The 15,754-nt window shown below is 38.5% G+C and overlaps 1 protein-coding gene across 3 annotated transcripts in view; it reads right to left on the bottom strand.

Annotated features, from left to right (window-relative positions):
- Positions 1–15,754, bottom strand: part of CDH12 (cadherin 12) — a 534,988-nt gene that overhangs the window by 77,045 nt on the left and 442,189 nt on the right. For all 3 annotated transcript variants that reach the window (XM_043540228.1, XM_043540229.1, XM_037893301.2), the window contains 2 exons: positions 9,637–9,756; positions 5,099–5,266 (listed from right to left, as the gene is read on the bottom strand). In XM_043540228.1, coding sequence (XP_043396163.1) covers positions 5,099–5,266; positions 9,637–9,756 — 288 coding nt within the window. The remainder of the gene's footprint in view (positions 1–5,098; positions 5,267–9,636; positions 9,757–15,754) is intronic.

The raw sequence follows: 15,754 nt of genomic DNA, 5'->3' as shown, positions 1-15,754 counted from the left end.
TCAATAAGAGTATGGCAGACAAAAAAAACAGTAAATGTTAAACATTTTGAGATGATGTATTACCTGAAAGTTTCTCTCTCCAGATTTCTGAAAGTATTCCTCACTTTTTATTTCAGTTTATGTTTTAAAGGTGTCCTTGCATTCTTCAGTTTAAATAGAACTTTTCATTCTTCCAGATTCTTCATGATCAGGAACATACAATGTTGATAGCTGACTATCAAAGACAAACAACTATCTAATGAGTTTTCTGCAAAGACTGAATCGACTGTTGAAGAACTAAGCTGATCTCAGGGGAAGCTTGGGAGAAGTTCTGCTATGATAGGGTGTGTATTCCATTAAAAATAATTGGCTTAAATGGAAAACTGAATAGAGATTTAGCTACTTTTATTTATTTATATATTCTGGATTAGAGGATTTTTTAAATGTTATTTTTTTAAACAAGTAGGTACATCCATAACTGTGAAATCATAGTGCTGCATTTGACTGATAGACAATGTGGCATTGTTTACTTGCCACAGGACTGAGGCAGGAGACCGAGGTTCTAGTCTCTAGTTGTACATACTGTACAGTCTTGGGAAAAATCACATAACTGAGCTGGGTCTCAATTAGTCTCATTTTACACATGGGGAAAAAACTATAATACTGTTGTCACCTATCCCAAGTTGTGCTGGGAATGCTAATTTGTTAGTTTGTAATACACATTAAAATCAGTAAGTGCATCCTTCTGCTACAGCACCCAAGAGCATGCTCAGTCAAATGCTTTATACGGACTTGCGAATTATGTGACAAAACTCTTTATCTGAATAGGGTTTTTTTTCAGTAAAAGGTGAATTAAGAGGGTGTCAGGATTTAAAGAAATAACTAATCTGACCTCCAAGAGAGACATTTTATGGTGGTCTCGTGTTTGCTAGCATTGGAATGAAAATAATATACTTTTAAAATATTGATTGATTCTTTTTCTGTATGGGGTGGGGGATGTTATCTTCTAAAAGGATATTTATCTTATTAAAATAATAAAAAAAGAGTGTTTCCTTGAACCAGCCTGTTTCTATGAGCATTTATTGTTCTATAAATACTATTTTATTTCTCTGAATTGCTTTCACATTCACTCTGTCATCACTGAGCAGAAGAAAGAGGCAGGGCAGCTGAAGCACAACAACATTGCAAAATATGAATTAACCACTTCACTTAATTGGTTTGATTCCATAATGTATAATTTATACCAGCTAATTATACAGCTTTTGTCATTTAAATGTTGAAGTAAATGCATCCCATCAACTTCTTCTGAAGCTTATTTTAACAATTGGAAGCCAGCCACAATCATCCTGGAGGCTAGCTGAGAATAGTCTGACACCAGCATGTTAAGGCTTAGTACATTAGCTTCATGAAAGAATGTGCTGAATTGTCTTTTTACTTAAACAGTTCTTCCTATGCATTACTAGCTGAAGAGTGAGAATACCCGTTAGCTGAAACACATCTGAATGTGAATTGCTTTCACCCAGGCCCGGCCTACACTAGAAAATTAGGTCAACATAACTACTTCCCTCAGGGGTATGAAAAATAGTCACCCTTGAGCAGTGTAGTTAAAACAACCTTAATCCCCATCAACTAAGCTACCACATCTCAGGTAGGTGGATTACCTACACTGACGAGAGAACCCCTCCAATTGACATAGGTAGTGTCTATGCTGAAGCGCTACAGAGGCTCAGCTGTGCAACCGTACCATTTTTAAGCATGGACATACCCCCAGTCTTCTCCATCCAAAGTCTCCTTTCTTTCCCCGAAGATGTATTACCGCACATTCTTGATTAAATTGTTCCTGACATTCTACAGACCACATTTTCACTCCCTCGCCTCTTTGGTAATATAAAGGACCTTTGGATATGAGAAGATGGTCTCCGTGTTTACAAATGTATTCTGTCTTTATCTAGGAATCATGCTCCGTAATTTAGAATGGCAGCATAATCAGAAGAGTTAGTCATAATAGACATGTGAAATCCCTATGGAAACATATTGCTACTAATGAAAACTTTAAAACCATTCATTCTTCCAGTTATATGAAAGTCCATGGAAGCAGGTTATCTTGCTTTACAAAACGTGGGTCAAGAGTTACCTGCAGAACAAACAGCTCAATCACAGATTTAAAATGCTGTAAGGTTTTCCTGTTTTCTCACTGGTCCACCTTCATTACTTAAAAATACACAAGAAGGAACTTCTCTGTTGAATACTTTCAAAAGCGTATTTCCTAAATAAAAATGCCATGTTCAGCAAGACGGTCAATAATCTTTCATCTCTAGAATCTGCTATCCTGTCTAAACCCACCTAGCTCTTTAAAGGAGCCTCAGTGAAAGAAAAGTGGTGTGTGTTTGAAATTTTTTTGGCAAGCTTAAAATCCATTATTTATCAGCGTATAGTTCCTTTCTACTATTAATAATATATGCTATCTCACTTTTGTTGGGAAAAAAAGTCCTAACTGAATTCAGAAAATAAGCCTAAACCTTATTCTATTGTAATGAATAGTTTCTCACTCTGTAGGATAATGTGGTGTGCAGCATCTTTGGCAACAAGAGTAGTTGCCCTATTAATGGACCCAATTTTGTATGGTCCTGAGCAACTTTGGTGAGATGCCAAATGCCTCAATTGCCCTGGGTCATGGACTCCATAAAGACATTAGTTTTGTGTCTCATTACAACAATCTGTAACCCACTAACCCTCCTTTGTCCTACCTATGACAGCAAAGGTGTTAATTGCCCACTTCATCTTGAATGGTTTCTTGCAATGTGTTAACTCCTTATGTTTACTAATCTGTTCCAGCCTGTATTTAGTTGTGACATTCTGATTACCTTTGCCAGACTTGAAGAGCTCTGTGGAACTCAAAATCTTGTCTCTTTCACCAACAGAAGTTGGTCCAATAAAAGATACTATGTCACTCACCTTCTATCTCTCAATTCCTATTGAAATAGATGAAGGCATTCAGGGCCTGGCCCGCCTGGGCCTAATATGGAGGCTTAACACCAAACAAAAAATATGCACTAGAAACGCATTAATTGTGACAAGCCAGGGTGGGATTCACAAAGGTACCTAGGTGCCTAACTCATTGATTTCAATAGGAGTGATGCACCTAAGTACTTTGTGAATCGCACATCTCAAGTGGGTGTCCAGATTGAGGGCAGGTCCACACTACAAAATTACTCTGGTATAACTACATCATTCAGGGATGTGAAAAATGCACACTGATGCTAATCCATCTCTGTGAGAGACCATAGCTATTATGCCAATGGGAGAGTCCCCATTAAGCAGCGCTTTTGCTATTACTGTTCTGAAAAAGCCGTAGTCATTACTTTTCATTGAGCTAAACCTGTTCCCTCTGTGACACACCCAATAAAGACTGTTTCAGTGACATGGTTACCCCTGATTATGCAAGTCCTTACTGAAAGGAATACCCAATATCATTCTCTCACATTTTAGCCTTTGGCCATACTAAATGTATGTTACTTCCATTACACACTGTGCACCTCAGATATTATTCCTGTCTGTTTCATCAAGAGCTATAGCTATTAATTGACTTCTGACATTTGATATAATAAGAGAGAAAAGGTTTACAACTCTCAGTATGCACAGAAGAGCAGAAACTTGATCTGTTGATATTTTAACCACTGCATAAAGCCTTGACTGGACTAAAAAGTCATCACTACAGACATACATGAAATAAGACCTTTAAAGCTGTCTTTTTGGAAGTGTAAAAAATAATCTCTGGTGTCTCTATTTTTGTTTAAAAGTATATTTTGTTCCTTTGCACTTTGAAATGTTTCAGTCTATTAAGACAGATGGTCACATAAAGTAATTTTGGGGGCTGATTAAAGCCCACAGTAGCAGAGAGAGTAAAAGGTACAACTGAAAATCTGCTGGAAGAAGGGCTTTGTGAACCTTGCCACACTGGAAATCTCTGTTTGATATTCTGAGGGAGGTTCTTGAATCTCTCCAGAAATGCAGTGAATTCCATTCCGGAAGGTGGGAAGAATAAATGTTGGAAAGAAAACAACAGTCTCACGAAGACATAGGTGTAATCTGAAGCCTCTGTCACCAAAGAGCCAGTTATATGTACTGCAATTACAGTGTGGAATGTAAGGAATGTAGGAATGTAATCGAAACAAGGTAGTAACATATAAATAGTGGCAAAAACAAGACTCCCGTGCCATCACTAAATTGTTCATTCAAATATTCTAATCTAATAATAGAAGTTTGTCTTGTTGACTGTCATTTAGCAACTAAGGGTGGGATTCACCAAGGTATTTAGATTCCTAACTCCCATTGAAACCAGTAAGAGTTAGGTGCCTAAATAGGTTTGTGAATCCTACCCTAATAGTTTGGCATGACTACCCAAGTTTACAAGCTCGATTTTCAGACTTCATGAGCACTCACAACTCCAATAGTCTTCAAAAAGATCTGCACGTGCTTCTGAAAATCACCACCCTATCAAACAACCTTTTTAAATGAGTAGATTTCTGAAAAGCCTGATTTCAACTAATTTATATAAAGATCTTTAGTACATGATCTCTATTCCAATTCTATGAATATTTTCCAGTACAGACTTAACCTCGATGGGCCCAGATGGCACAACAGTGTTGCACCTGCTAATGACAACAATTATTCTGACTAGTAGTACTTCTACCAAATATTGCTTCTTAGTTGCCAGCTTATACCTTTAATAAAAGGGCCAGGAATGTGTGACCCACCCTCGAATGTAAAACGTTTATAATCAGGAGACATTTGAAGAGTAACATCACCTTTCCCTGGATAAAATATATGTCCCGAACTGATGTTATAAAAAAATATAACTCCTACCAGCTATGGGCCTGATCTTGCAAAATGCTGCATACCCTCATTTCCCATTGGATGTTTGGCAACTTGCAAGATTGGACCTTGTGTTCTTTAAAACAGTTCTTGTCTTAGCAAAGATCCAGTCCATAATTTTCCATCATGCATTAGGGTTCCCTTCTGTCTGGCCTCCAACCCAAGAAATTCTGTAAGGGAGTCTTCACACTGATGTTATAAACTACACTCCTTTTGAAATTAGTGTATGTAAAATAAAACATACTCTTGGGAAATCTGGGTGGGTTGTCATTGACATCGGTGAGAGTTATGTTTACAGTGGTAGTTCCAGCTAATCCTCCCAGCTGTCCTCCCATATCCTTGGCTTGGATGAGGACTTGATATTGTTCTTTGACCTCTCTGTCCATGTTTGGCAAAGCTGTTCTTATTATACCTTGGAGGGAAAAAAGAAAAGAGAAACACAATATATATAAAACAAAGCCGTGGCAAAGGTTTTGTTTACAGAATAATATTCTTTCCTATGTACGCTGATGGTCAGATTCCGCAAAGAGTTCATCAACTGGCAGTTACCATTTAGATACCTGAATGAAGTGCTCAGATTTCTAAAAGAGCCCAGCAGTCAGCAGCTCTCATAGAGAGACTCACATTGATTTCAGTGGGTGACCAGAAGGAAGCTTGATTACACAGTAGTATTTCAGGGGCTGTCTCCCCTGCCCCACTTTAATCCACCATCCAAACTGTGGGTTTGTTTGTTTTTTCGGATGGTGGATTAAGACTGACAAGTGTATTTTCACTAGGGATGTGAATGAGAAGAGAGTGAATGGAAAAGTCATAAGGGGCAGTGTGGCTAAAAGCACAGAGACATGAGTGGGAGAAGAAGGGGGGAAGCGTGGACCAAAAAAAAAAAAGGTAGAAAGTGGTGAGTAGTCATCACTACTTCTCAGACTGTCTCTGTCATCACTACTTCTCAGACTGTCTCTCCTGCATTTGAAACAAAATATCCACTATCACCACCAATGTAGTGAGGTTCCATTGGTCAAGATAACATCCTTCTGTACAAGAAGTGGGGTTTGGTTACAACAGTATCGCTGTTCACCTGCTACAGCCATTGCCGAAAATGCTCAGGCACTTTTTGAATAGAGTATGGTAAATATCCTACCTGCAGTTGCAAACACAAAATTAGTCATTAATCAATTGTGTTTTAATCTTGAGTGACTCTGAACAGTTGGCATCTAACTATACCTTCTGTAGCATTCTTTCTGTTATGTTAAACATTTTTATAATAATTATAAAGGTTTTATATAAACATTGATGTAATAACGTTTTTATGTTAAAAATGTAGGCTCCTGTGACCAAATTCATGGGAAAAGGTATGTTACCTTGTCATAAGCCAACGCTGTATAATGCAATATAATTAAACAATATTTCTCAGAAATGGTTCGATACAGGCAGTTTAATGCAGACAGCCTGTGTGGTTACAAAATAAGCCAGTTGGAGAGGGATTATTATTATTTCAGAAATTATTATCTATGAACATTAGGCTGGTTGGTTTTAAAATCTGTCTTTTTCCCTTTTGTTACAATGTACGCAGAGTGATAAGAAAAAAATCTCTCTTGGGATGCTTGTTATTTCTTTGGCAATTAACTCGTGTGTCAACCAGTAAGAATGGAATCAATTAGTTTATAACACTTACTAGGAGTCTAAAAATAACTTTGGCTTCGATTCACCACTGGTTCAACTGATCAAAAATTCCTAATAAAATTGATTGTATAAGGATGAAGATTTCTTTCATTTGCAACATTGATGATAATAGGAACAATTATTGAAAATAATGTACTGCCTTCTTCCTCAGCATGGCAGTTAGGGCACTAAATAATAACTAACGTCTGAAACAATTAAGCACATGTGTACATAGTGTTGAAACAAGGGTTGTGATTCTTTTCTTTTCAAAAACTTAATGCTATTCAAAAGGCTCCACTTTTCACGGTAGAGTTTAAAGCTCCAGGATTATAAAAATAACTGAAAATACATATTTAAAAAGTGAATAAAATACTAAAAAGACCTACTAGCATCATTAAAAATGGGAGTCATTGGAGACTGAAAACAGAAAGGGAAGTATTTTAAATCTTTGGGGTTTTTTTAGTGGCAAAAGTCCTTTTGTAAATTGGGACAACACTATCAGGCTTCCACTGAAACCTCTTCCCCTTTCCATGATTTTACCTCCTGAAATGTTTTACAACATATTTCTTATACTCAAGTCCAAGGAGTAAACAACGATGGAAATCATTTTTTCTCCTTGTTATACTAGTAGAAGAGAGCAAAATAATAATAGTTAAATAAATAAAATTGATGTGTTCAGCACTCAATTAAACAAGCAGAGAATATTTCATGAACACAAGGTGCAGTTCACCTTGATTTTTACATTATGTTTTAAGGTAACATTGGTTAGCTTTAAATCTGTTAAAAATCTTCCTAATGGATTACAGTACATAAACAATTGGCTGTCACTCTAGCAGTGAAGTGCCTAATCACCCACTGCTTTTCCTGTCTGGAAGTTGGAAGCATTCTGTAGCTTTTCCCATAAGAGATCTCTGTCTCCAATAAAAAATCAGTAAGAATAATTTAAATGTCAAAAATAGTCCAATGGCAATATTTTTCCTTCACTTTGCACTCTATATTAAAAGACTAAATAAAAATGAAAAACAACATTTTCTATAAAAAGGCATGTGTTTATATGGATGTTTCAGAGAGCACATTTAAGAATCTCACTAGATCAATTCATTATATGGAATAATGATTAACAGGAAAGAACCTAATGCATTTCTTCTTCCTCTTCACAAAAAATATTAGAATTTTGAAATCAAGGCTTATTGTAATGCTAGATCTACATGGATTCAGTGCTGCACTGAATGTTCCCAGCTTTTACCATTTTAAATCTTTTAGCGTTAACCAAGAGGGCTGCAGAATTGAATAATATTTGAAGGGTTTTTGTTTGTTTGTTTGTTTGTTTGCAAGGAATACAGATATTGAATGCAAACTGACATACAACATCCCTGGGGTTGCCAAAAGACCAACAAGTATAAGCTCAGGACCCAATCCTATCATGAGTTCTATGCAGATAGGCCCTGCACCTGGACTGATCTCCAGTGGAGAGTCGGGGGTCTGTCCACATGGAACAACTTGGAGTATGTGAGCCTCTGCGCCTGATCTTGTAACGAAGTTCATGAGTTAATACTTATGTGAGCAGTTCCCTTGGTGTGAATATAACCCCTCTAATGGCTTTCATGTACCCTCGTATATTGCAAGTTAATGTTGCTCAGAGTAGCATTAATCTATATGCTCATTTCTGATATTAGTTCCACTTGAGTAGCATGTTCAGAGGGGTTGATGGGGGATGTGTGATATATGGGGTTTCCCCTCTGCATGACTTTCCTGGGCTCTTCTTATGTAAGCTTTCCCCATCTGCTCCACTCAATACTGAGTAACAAAAGGCAGCATATACCCCCAAAGATCTAAAACAATGCAGGGAACGCTGGTGGGGATATAATCAGGTGTTACATGAGAAATATAGATACCTGAATTCAGCTTGTGGCCGGTTAAAGCTTTTCAGTTCACTTTTAAATTCCTCTCCATTTCCCACAAGATTTAATCCAAAAAGAAGCATTAAGGTTAAGATTTTTTTTCAGGTGTCTGAAAAAGTCAGATTTTGATTTTCAAAGTAGAGTCGTCGAGCCAGCCTGCAATATGATCTACTGCTAAATGGAGCATGTGACAGAGGAACGTGCCCTTTGGAGATTCTGCACTAACAGTGTTGTGCATCTCCCATCTCCAATTATTGATTCATCTGTGAGAAAGTCTTTAACATGCCATCTGACATTCAAGTACAGCTTCACTGGGAGAAGAAATTCCATTTGTTGAAAAGGGCATATGGGTGACTATTCCTGTGCAGGTTCAACATATAGTTTGTAGCATTTAGTGTGTACATTCTAGGTTCACTGAATTATTAAATATAGAAACAGGAATGGCATTTAAAAATATAGGGCACGATAAAATATTGCAGTCTCCCTTTCTTCTCTGACAACACATCTAACAACCTCAGACCAACATTCTGTGCCCCAGCAAAAGAAGAGGGCAGGTACCAATCAGCTGTCCACATTCTCAAATTAAAAAAGCATGCAACACAAGAATTACTGCTAGAGTATTCAGAGTAACAGCCATGTTAGTCTGTATTCACAAAAAGAAAAGGAGTACTTGTGGCACCTTAGAGACTAACCAATTTATTTGAGCATAAGCTTTCGTGAGCTACAGCATCCGATGAAGTGAGCTGTAGCTCACAAAAGCTTATGCTCAAATAAATTGGTTAGTCTCTAAGGTGCCACAAGTACTCCTTTTCTTTTTGCTAGAGTATTCTTCATTCTAGGCAATCAGACTGCAAATTGAGTCAACAGGATGAAGACTTAAGATTTGAAGTCAAAACATCCAGGAAAAAAAAGAGAGAACACACAAACTGAACAGCACTTAAAGACAGAAGTAATCTTAACAACATGGAAGTAACAGTGCAGCAGGAAAGACCTCTTCAACACATACATACTTTAGACATTCCAAACTATATGGCAGGTTGCAATTTATTCAAAACCCAGTCTGCGCACAAAGCAAATGTATGATGAGGTATTGGCCTTTGGGTGTATCGGAGCATTAGGTATTTATTTCTAAACACGCCAATAATAATGCCCACTTAGATGTTTAATCAAAGTTTAAATGTTTCAAAGGGCAATATAATATTGTTGCTGATGAAACATTTACCTGTCTTAGGATCAATGGAGAAGTATGGTTGCCCCTGAAGAATACTATAAACCACTCTGGCACTGTTCCCATATGTAGGATCATCAGCATCTGTAGCTTTAACCTGAAGTACGTATGCGCCTAGAAAAAAAATGCAGATGTTTTAATTTCCAAAAGAAAACAAAGATCAGGAATATTGCTGACATATTGTATAGCTTAGCCCCTTTTGATGAGGGCATTTGCTGTAACTCCTGCTTGTTTGGAAACAGGGAGAGAACAATGTAATGTTTCAGCCCCACACTGACATAAATGTAAGTAGCAGTTGCAGCAGACGGGGAAGGGAAGAGAAGGTGGGCAGGCACCCATGCTTCAGAATACACTTACCAGCAAGTTGGAGAGGAGGGGTGTTGTGAGGGAAAGCAGGCCAGTTGCCCACCCTTGGATATGTAAATATGTGTGGGAGTAATAGGATAATCAATTTCCCCTTCAAGAGATGTCTAAAGGCAAGGGGAGCCCACCTATGCCCTTTTGGAGGGAGGGTATTTCTTGTGTGTTTTGACAGTTTTACAACACTCACTGGGGACCATGCAGTTTACCAGTCTGGCTTTGGGGGTTTGAATCTGCATAAACACCAAATTCCAAGTGCAACCTGGGAGTCCCAACACTTTGCAAACCAAAATCATCAGCAGAGTTTGCTGACATTCATGTGAGGGAATTATTAGCTAAATTGGAAGAAGATGGGGATCAATATGAAATTTGAATATGAAAACTGAAAGGTGGATAAGGAACTGGTTAAAGGGGAATCTACAACGGGTCCTACTGAAAGGTGAACTGTCAGGCTGGAGGGAGGTTACTAGTGGAGTTCCTCAGAGATCGGTTTTGGGTCCAATCTTATTTAATCTTTTTATTACTGACCTTGGCACAAAAAATGGGAATGTGCAAATAAAGTTTGTGGATGACACAAAGCTGGGAGGTATTGCCAATACATAGAAGGACTGGGATATCATTCAGGAAGATCTGGATGACCGTGTAAACTGGAGTAATAGTAATAGGATGAAATTTAATAGTGAAAAGTGCAAGGTCATGCATTTAGGGATTAATAACAAGAATTTTTGTTATAAACTGGGGATGCATCAGTTGGAAGTAACAGAGTATTGGTTGATCACAGGATGACTATGAGCTGCCAATGTGATAGGACCGTGAAAAAAGCTAATGCGGTCTTGGGATGCATCAGGCAAGGTATTTCCAGAAGAGATAAGGAGGTGTTAGTACCATTATACAAGGCACTGGTGAGACCTCATCTGGAATACTGTGTGCAGTTCTGGTCTCCCATGTTTAAGAAAGATGAATTCAAAGTGGAACAGGCGCAGAGAAGGGCTACTAGGATGATCGGAGGAATGGAAAACCTGTCTTATGAAAGGAGACTCAAAGAGCTTGGCTTGTTTAGCCTAACCAAAAGAAGGCTGAGATAACTGTGCTCTATAAATATATCAGAGGGATAAATACCAGGGAGGGAGAGGAATTATTTAAGCTCAATACCAATGTGGACACAAGAACAAATGGATATAAACTGGCCATCAGGAAGTTTAGATTTGAAATTAGACGAAAGTTTCTAACCATCAGAGGAGTGAAGTTCTGGAACAGCCTTCCAACGGGAGAGGTTGGGGCAAAAGACCTCTCTGGCTTCAAGACTAAGCATGATAAGTTTATGGAAGGGATGATATGATGGGATAGCCTAATTTTGGCAATTAATTGATCTTCAATTATTAGCGGTAGATCTTCCCGATGGCCTGTGATGGGATGTTAGATGGGGTGGGATCTGAGTTCCTACAGAGAATTCTTTCCTGGGTGTCTGGCTGGTGAGTCTTGGCCACATGCTCAGGGTTTAGCTGATCGCCCATATTTGGGGGCGGGAAGGAATTTTCCTCCGGGGCAGATTGGCAGTGGCCCTTGGGGTTTTTCACCTTCCTCTGCAGTATGGGGCACAGGTCACTTGCTGGAGGATTCTCTGCACCCTGAAGTCTTTAAACCATGATTTGAGGACTTCAATAGCTCAGACATAGGTTAGGAGTTTGTTACAGGAGTGGGTGGGTGAGATTCTGTGGCCTGCGTTGGGCAGGAGGTCAGACTAGACGATCATAATGGTCCCTTCATACTTTAAAGTACATGATTCTATGAAAAAACAGGCCACATATTTAGGTGTCTACATTTGGATATAGGCGCTTAATTTTAGACAAGATTGAGTATTTGGACCTCTTCCTCTTTGTCCATAGGTTTAGTAACACAGCCACAAATATTGCTTACTTTTGTATATCGGCTCACCAGAGAAACTCTGGTTTCCAACTTAGTGGGGTATCAAGCACTTTAGTGTCATCTGTCATCCTTGTTTCTAGTAACAGGGATTCTACAGTGATGTTTATGAATAATATTTGGTCTAAAGACCTCACTTACAATAATAAGAACAGTTCTCCAAACCTGAAAAGACATATTAAAAGTGCTGGGGGCCTAATCCTGCTCCTGCCATTGGAATTTTGCCATTACCAATAGCATCAGACCTTTGAAGAGGCTTATTTATTTATTTACAAAAATCTTCCCTTCACACATTAAATGGACACTGGTGAAAATATAGTGCCAGATCTAGAAAGTGGGTGCCTAAAGTGCATGTTGAAAGCTAGATACGGCTCATGGCATGTGCAAAACCAACATTTCTGCACACAATTGGCATTTGCAAAGTAAAATGTATAAACTGGCCTTGAAACCAGTACGTAGGCAATCAGCCACCTGATCTGCCTGCAGACAGACCACGAACTACCATGAGAATTATACTATGGCCTCCTAGAAGAAAACTTTCTAGTGCTAGAATACAAGTCCAAAAAGGAGTCTGTACATTTTAGAATGAACAACATATTTTATTCACTAAGTTGGTTTTGAAATCAAGGCTTGAGTTTTGTTTCATCTACCTGCCTTGCTTCTGGTAGGAACACTTCAGAAATAAAGTACTTGTTTTTATATAGGTCTATCTGACACTTGTATAAGGTGTGTTGATAGAAACTTTACAGTAAGATAGTCTGCCTTATATCCATACATATAGGGGTACTCATAGAGTAGGTTTACTCCATTTCCCCTCTGTGTCACATTGAGAAGTAGTACATGGTAGTCCATCAGGCAGTCTTTCTGTTAGAATGGGGTGCATACTACAGCAAGTTTGAGAACATCTGGCATTCCCTTGACAATGCCCAGGGAATACTGCAAATGCTGCAAAATTGGAAAGTTTTTAAGCATCATCATTGTACTAGCACTAACAGTGATGTGCATGTCAATGTTTATTTTTTTAAAAATAAGCAGATGATCCGATAGTGAAAGATACTCCAATACAGTCAAGGGAAAAGTTTGAGGTGATTTTTTTAAACTCTCCTACACATCTCTACTTTCTATTGCCAGCACCACTGGAGGAATTGGAATGGATAGTGAAAATAAATTGGCTGCTTGTTGGATAGTATTGTAGAGTTTCTCCAGTTACAGATGGTCACTGGCCAAAGCAAAATGTTAAGGTGCCACTGGAGATTTCTTGTACTACACTGATGATCATGGGGAAACGTGAGAGTTCATGAAAAGCTATTTGATTAGCAAGACCGGTTTTAAAATAATGCGGGTCAGGTTTACAAAGTGAGGGCACATTTAGTTAGAGTCAACTTTTAAATGAAAAGAAAGATTAGGGATGCGGGAAATAAAATATTACTGCAGAGATCATCTGGACTCATTTCAGAAGTAGCTTGAGGTTAGTCTTTGATTTCCTGAAGGATGGGGAATGTCACATTTTAGAGGCCACGAGGTGCCACAGAAGATCAAAGTCATAGTTCAATATAACGATTATGGAAGCACTGCATACTCAGACATTTATGCCTAAACTTCTCATCTAATACAAAATCAAGATAACAGAATGTGTGCTATGTAGCTCTATTGGGGGGTAGGGGAGTGGCATTGAGTATGGAGGTTCTCTCTCTTTGCCAGGATAACGGGAGCATGTTTTACAATACATACAAAACCTTTCATGGACTCTCACTACAAGAGGGTGAAAATAGAAGGGTCTATGTAGCAGGGGATCTGCCAGTCCCAACCCTGTCAGCACTTGCTGGAATGCAGGGAACCCCAACAAAGCTGAATTCTGTACTACGGAAGGGGAAAGCGTAGGGATTTCATAGTATATCCTTCATGGTGCCTCTTGAATCATGCTCCTCAACGCCCACCTTGAAAAGTAGAACTTCACTGGTTCTTCTGCCAAGCACTGCAGAGGAAAAGGCAAGATTTTCCCCATACTGCTTAATTACACTAACAGGAGTGCCAAAAAAAAACATAACACAACCCAGGTTACCCACAATACACTAGAACATTAATTCACATCCTCAATCCAGCCACAGTCATAAATCTTGATACCAAACCAGGGCATAACCTATGGGATAAATATATACTATGTATTAAGTTGTACTGGTTGAGGACTTGATGACTCAGGGGATTGGGTAAAAAGGCTGTGCATTTGGGTCCCATAGGAACCCGAATAAACACAAATATTTAGATAAGCTTGGGATGTGTCAGTATTTCAATTAGAGTTTACAGTTTCTATGGACTTTTTTGTGGGCAGATGCTCAGGAATTAATTTACAGGGCTAGTAAAAGTGTGATCTGTATGACTTTAAGTATTCCCTGACCCATTAAAGAAGCTAGTAAAAAACAAACCCCAACTACTTATACAAATAAACACAAATACAAGTAACTACAACCCACATACAGCCCTAATTGCCAAAGGAATATGGAAGCTTTTATCTTGAAAAATGCCCTTATGTCTATCTATCCATCCACATATCCTCCCCACCTCACAGTATCTTACTATCTTTCCACCATAAAAGTCCAGTTTATTGCATTCTTTGCCTGAGGGAATGTTTCTTTGTGTCATTGTCATTTTCCCCCTTGTCCTGTCCTGAACACTCTCATTCTTCTGCTACTTTCTTTTCCCATACAGCTGTTTTTTGTTCCTATCTCAAACACTAAACCCAATCATCTGATTCTTTGAATCCTGAGGTTTGAATGAGAGTTGGGTGCTTTAGAGGTTTGATTTAAATAAACATCCCAAAATTTGTATTCTTACTAAAAGCTTGGCTGGTCCTCCAGGCTCTTTCTCCCCAAACAGATCTCGTCCTTTAAACCCATTCCCTCCACACTGTCCCCTACATTTCAGGTTGGTTGCTGTTGTGAGGGGAAGAGAAAAGGAGTTGGGAAGCCCATGTCAGACGTCAATAGCACGTTTTAAGAGAAGTAGGAGACTATCTAACCCTTGTAGGCAGCAAAAGTATTTGAAGTAACAGAACAAAGCTCTTTTCTGACATTAACAAAACAGTAGGGGGCCTACCTTGAATTTGTACCCCAGAGTGAACAGCATTCTCCTCATACCCCAGATGGAGAGGTACATCCAATTTTTCAAAAGTGGTGAATTACATTGGGCTTCTGACTACATATCAGCTGATTTTCAAAAGTGTTGGGCACTAAGCAGATCCCGCTGAAATCAACCAATACTTTTAGCTTACCTTTAGGCTCTTGTTTTTGAAAATCTTGGCCATAACGGCCCCCTCATATGTATTATCAGAATGGTTTGAACTCAGGGGGCCTTCAAGTACTACAGCATAGCCCTCTAATAGTTGAGCTAAATGAATAACTCCTTTAGCTGGTAGTAGTAATAGATTGTTATCATCTAGTTGGCTGACTACCAGAAGGGGCACATTTTGCCAGTGTATTACATAGATAAAATTTCTGGATTGCTTCATGCACTCTGGAGCTCAAAATACCAGAAATGTAATCTCTTGCATTTGAAAATACACCTGATGCTCTATTTACAGGTTAATATTTAGAAACTCTGGTTCAGTACAGCTCATATACACCTTGAAAATAGCACATAACATTGATCCATTCCCCAGGATTTTTTTTTCCCTTTAGCTGAAATTCTAACACCTAATACTGTATTGAGCTTGAAATTTAAAATCAATACTAGCTGATACACTCTAGCTGCAAAGAGGAAAAATAAATCATAAATCTGATTTTACTTCAAGACATTTCATCAAAAAAAATTACTGGTGCTGATTTAGTTAATC

The sequence above is a fragment of the Chelonia mydas genome, chromosome 2, assembly GCF_015237465.2.
Source record: "Chelonia mydas isolate rCheMyd1 chromosome 2, rCheMyd1.pri.v2, whole genome shotgun sequence".
NCBI lineage: Eukaryota > Metazoa > Chordata > Testudines > Cheloniidae > Chelonia > Chelonia mydas.
Note: the sequence above shows the minus strand (reverse complement) of the source record. Positions and strands in the feature narration are given on the sequence as shown.